This window comes from Lipotes vexillifer, unplaced genomic scaffold (genome assembly GCF_000442215.2).
Source record: "Lipotes vexillifer unplaced genomic scaffold, Lipotes_vexillifer_v1.1 scaffold71, whole genome shotgun sequence".
Taxonomy (NCBI): Eukaryota; Metazoa; Chordata; class Mammalia; order Artiodactyla; family Lipotidae; genus Lipotes; species Lipotes vexillifer.
Genome location: NW_006793703.1, coordinates 5,479,332 through 5,484,115, shown reverse-complemented (window position 1 = coordinate 5,484,115; position 4,784 = coordinate 5,479,332). Strand labels below are relative to the sequence as shown.

The following is a 4,784-nucleotide window of genomic DNA, read 5'->3' as shown; positions in this document are numbered from 1 at the left end:
GTAGGGAAATCCTTCCTTGCTTTGTCCTCGTTTATGCTGGTTGGCTGGCGATCTTCAGCGCTCCTTGGCTTGCAGCTGCGTCACTGCAGTCTCGGCCTTCGTCGTCACATCCTTCTCTGTGTGTCTCTTTGTCTTCACGTGACCACCTCTTATAAGGACACCAGTCATATTGGGTTAGGAGCCCACCCTGCTCCAGTATGCCCCCATCTGAACTAATTACAACTGCAATGACCATATTTCCAAATCAGGGCAGATTCTGAGGTGCTGGGGAGTTAGGACTTCAACGTATCTCTTTGGGGGGGATACAATTCAAGCCGTAACAAATGTCTAACTCAGCAATCCCTCCTTCTGTGCAATGGCCCTTATTAGGTGGAGTTTGAGGGTGCAGTTTATTTATGTTATAAATGTATATGACTTAGCCTAATGTTAGAAGGAACAACTGAAAAAAACCTGGCACCCAAGCCCAGACAAATCTCCCAACACCCTCATATCCACAGTGCAAAAGAGAATCATAGCTGACGTCTCTAAGTTGCCAGGGCCACAGCCTGGAAAGCATACTCTTGACTGTCACAAACTATCAAATGCAGAGTTTGGTAGTTTTTAAATTTTATGAGGCTTTGCTAAATGCATGTGTATGGTTTTGAGCAGGAAGTTGTGGGTTTATATCTTATCAAGAAACTTTCAACATTAAAAATTCAGAATTGGTGAGCACTGGAAAATCTATAGCCCGAGATTTGCAGAATCACTCTGTCCCCACTCCAGGCTGCTTTTCCTCACCCTCCCTACCCCAATGCCAGAAATATTCCCATCTCCAATCACCTCCAGTCTTTCCAGAACCCAGGCGGGAGCTCTGGATCACTTTTCCAGCCTGTCCCCCAAGGCTGAGGATGGAAGGAAAGGTTAATATCCACAGGGAGAGGACTCAATCAGGAGAATTTCTGTTTGGCTTCCTATTTATAAAACTAACTGTTCATCGAAGGAGCATCTTAAAGACCTGGGCTGTAATCCCAGCTTCACATTTAAGACGTTTTCCACGTCACTTAACCTGTGAAGAGGAAAAAGCATCTGCCAGAGGTGGCAGGGCTGTCTGAGGAGCGCAGGGAGGGGGGCTACATGCGTCAGAAGGCACAATTTTCCCAAGCATTTTTTTTTTTCTTTTTTGCGGTACGCGAGCCTCTCATTGTTGAGGCCTCTCCCGCAGGCTCAAGCGGCCATGGCTCACGGGCCCAGCCGCTTCGCAGCATGTGGGATCTTCCCAGACCGGGGCACGAACCCGCGTCCCCCGCATCAGCAGGTGGACTCTCAACCACTGCGCCACCAGGGAAGCCCCAGAAGCAAAATTTGATTCTCTCCGATTAGCCTCCCCAAGCCGCATGTTGGTCAGCTCAGGACAGAGTAAGAGGTTTCACATCAGAGGGCCTCGTGGCAAACCCGACGGGATTTCACGAGTGAGAGAGCAACGTGCATCCTTGGGCAAGACACTTAGCCTCTCTGAGTCTCAGTTTCCTCATATATAAAATAGGTACAACACTCACCAAGCCCCTGCAAGGGCAGATGTGAGGGTTAAACAAGACAGCTATTGTGAAAGCCCCAGCACGGGGCTGGCACTTTGTAGGTACTTGATAAATATTCGGTACGTGGTAATACAGGAGCACAGGCCCCCTGAGGGTTCAGCTTGGTCAAATCAAGAAGTCTAAAGACAGATGCTTGGCTAAGCAAGGGCTGCAAAACCCCTTGGTCCCCAGACCTGGCAGACCCCTCATCCCATCACGGGTGTTTCTCAGGGTCTGTGGACTGGGCTCATTATGAGGACCTCAGTTTGGGGTGGGAAGTGGACTCACAGTAGGCAGACGAGCAGTCAAAGGATTTCAGTTGAGCAGTTGGTCATACACTTTCCCTGGGTTCCCTCATCAGGGATGCCGAGCTCTAGGGACTGGGGGAAGGGATCACCTGCACACAGCCTACACCCCAGCACCTTTGTCCGTGTAGCCCCGAGAGGCAGAAATCCTTATCTTGCTTAGCAGATGAAGAAACTGAGGCTCAGACAAGTTTGAAAACCTGCCAGCCCGCTGGCAGTGGAAGGACCTGGCTCAGGCTTTACCCAACTCCAGAATCCGTGCTCTTTGCACCACAGCAGGCTGCCTCAGCCCCTGTCCTGTGATTTCTGCAAGGGCAGGGACGTTCCCAGTGCCTAGAGCTGCGCTGGAACGGTGGGGCCTCCAGGAGTGTTTGTGGGAGGTGAGGAAGAGTGCGTGAATGTGGGGGGATCAGCACACGGCAGGACCCTGGAGAGCACCATCGTGGTCCGAGAGCTCCCCTCTCCCCGCAGGAGACGCGGCGCCCAGGGAACACCCAGGAGATAGTCAGGGGACCAGTGGAGGGGAGGCCCCTGGCAGGGACACAGACTCCACATCCTAAAACTCCTGTGGGAAAAGGCCCACAGGCCCCAGGTGCTGAGCCCCCAAGGTCCACAGGCACCAGGGTGGGGCTGCTCCCGGTGGACCATGGAAACGAGGGCAGGGGCCAGAGGTGCCACGAGACACAGAGCCAGGCCAGGCAGGGAGCCATGCCCAGACAGGCGAGACGAGGCTGGGCCACAGGTGGGCACTGAGCACAGAGTGGGCTACACTCCACAGGGTCTGGAAGACCCAGTGTCCTGAGAGACCCCCTGGGCCATTTCCTGCCGGGCGTGCGGCTTCTTCAGCCTAACTTGCAGGTGGTCGGCCCAGCCATGGCTGGGAGTAGGAAGCAGAAGGGGCCAAGGTCAGGATGGGAGGTAAGATGGGAGCCAGCCAGCCGGAGGCACTGAAAGAGGCCGCACCACCCCTGAAGTGGCCCCTAAGCACTGGGGGTTAGATGAGGTTAGGGCAGCCCCTGGAGAAATTCTTACGAATGAAGGAGTGGAGAAATACAGGCAAGAGGCGTGAGCAAATTCAAGAAATAACTTGGGCAGGAGGGAAGCAGGGAGTCCCAGGCACATCTAACAGTGAGCCCGAAGATGCACGACAAAGAGGGTTTGTCCACCTTTATTCAACTCAGCTCTCCCCAGACCGAAGGTCCTCTGCAATGGCTCTCCCACACTGAGTTCCAACATCTTTGCCTCCTTTGTCCCAAATCACCCTCCAGGTGTTCAGCTTTCCCCTCAGGGTCTGCACAGCCCCTCCTCAGGCCATCCGTGTCCCCTGGCCTACCAGCCTTTGGGCCAAATGCTGACAGAACTGTCCCCCGCCTCTCCCTCCTTGGCCAGGCACCTGCCCTGGCTGGCACTGGTTATGTCCCTCCCCTGACCACGGCCCCGCCTTCCTCACTGACCTGGCCTTTGTCTGACCCCTCTGGGCCACCACCACTTTTCCAAGGGCCACCCACTGTCTCATTCTATGCTTCAAATCTCTCAACAGCAGCTTCAGACAAAGTCCAAACACTTTGGCAAGGCCTGGGTGGCCATTCACGGTCTGGGCCCTCCAGACTCCTCTCTTCTCACCGCGCCCCACCCCGATCCTGGTATTCTGGAGGTCAGTTCCCCACAAGGGACAGGCGAGTCCTCGCCACTTGATCCCTGAACGTGTCACTCCTCAAGCCTGGTGCACCCATCTTTCTCTAAGAGGTCACCTACTCCAGGAAGCCCTCCTTTTCTGGCACTCCTTCCCTAATGGTTGGGTGATCCAGGTCCTGGGCTTCCCTAGTTGATGCCATCCAGGCAGGTCCTCGGCCTTTGGACTCTGGGTGTCCAGAGTACCGAGAAACGTCCAGAGGACCAGCCCTCCGGGCAGCTCCAACACCTCCCACACCACACAAGTGGCCACACAAGTTAACTGAAAGAACTCATGAACTTGAAATCTGTCTTCCACTTTGGTGACCTCCCCCTTGGCCAGTCAGGGGTCAGGCCATGAGGCCCTCTGACTTGAAGTGGTAGGTGGGACCCCCGACTTGCAAGGAAGGCTCTCTGGCCGATTCTCCCTCCCGGCACCACCAGCGCCCCATCCCCCAACCCCCTTCTCACGGGGCATTAGCACCGCGTCGGGGTTCACAGCTTTTGTCACTTTGCCCAAAGCACTTTCACTGCTATAGGGTCAAGCCACTCTCTCAATATGCCTATCGGGTGAGTGCCGGACAGTAACTGTCCCCCTTCACTCATAAGGAAACAGGCTCAGAGCGTGAAACCTGCTCCCAAGGTCAAAGAGGGAGTTAGCTGCAGAGACAGGGGCAAGGTTGTACTATAGGTGGTCCCCAGTTACCTGTTCCCCACCGCCCCACAATGTGGCATCTGATGCCCTGGCAATCCTCCGGGTTCCAGAGTCGCGCTCCCCGCTCTCCCCACCGGGAGACCGGCCAAGGTGACTCTGTCCCGCCTCCCGGGTCCCCGGGCCGGAGGATGGAGGGCCGCTAGGCGCTTACCCTCCAAGGCCGCCTTCCAGCTGGTGCTGCCCTCGTAGCCCGACCCCGATCGCCGCAGCAGCCCCTCGGGACCGCGGCCCTCCGCTTCGGCGGGCGAGCGCAGCCTGGGCGCGGCGGGGGCGGGCGCGGGGCGGACAGCGGGGGGCGGCGGCGGCCGGGCCCGCGCGGGGGGCTCCTGGGCCGGCTCCATGCCTGTCGCTGCGCCGCGCCGCGCCCGCGCTCCTGTGCGGAGGTGCGGAGCCCGGCCCGACGCGCACTCTGCGCTCCGCGCGCCCTGCGGGCCCCCCAGGCCGGCCTCGGGTGGGCGAGGGTCGGGGCTGGCGCAGGCCGAGGCTGAGCCCGGCTCCCCGCGCCGGACCCGCTGCGCCCGGCGGCCGCCACCGCCTGGG

The 4,784-nt window shown here is 57.7% G+C and overlaps 1 protein-coding gene across 1 annotated transcript in view; it reads right to left on the bottom strand.

Moving 5' to 3' along the window:
- Positions 1 to 4,585, bottom strand: part of CLEC2L (C-type lectin domain family 2 member L) — a 15,518-nt gene extending 10,933 nt beyond the window's left edge. The window contains exon 1 of the mRNA XM_007466611.1: positions 4,396 to 4,585. Within this exon, the coding sequence (XP_007466673.1) occupies positions 4,396 to 4,585 (190 nt within the window). The remainder of the gene's footprint in view (positions 1 to 4,395) is intronic.
- Between the last annotated feature and the right edge of the window lie 199 nt (positions 4,586 to 4,784).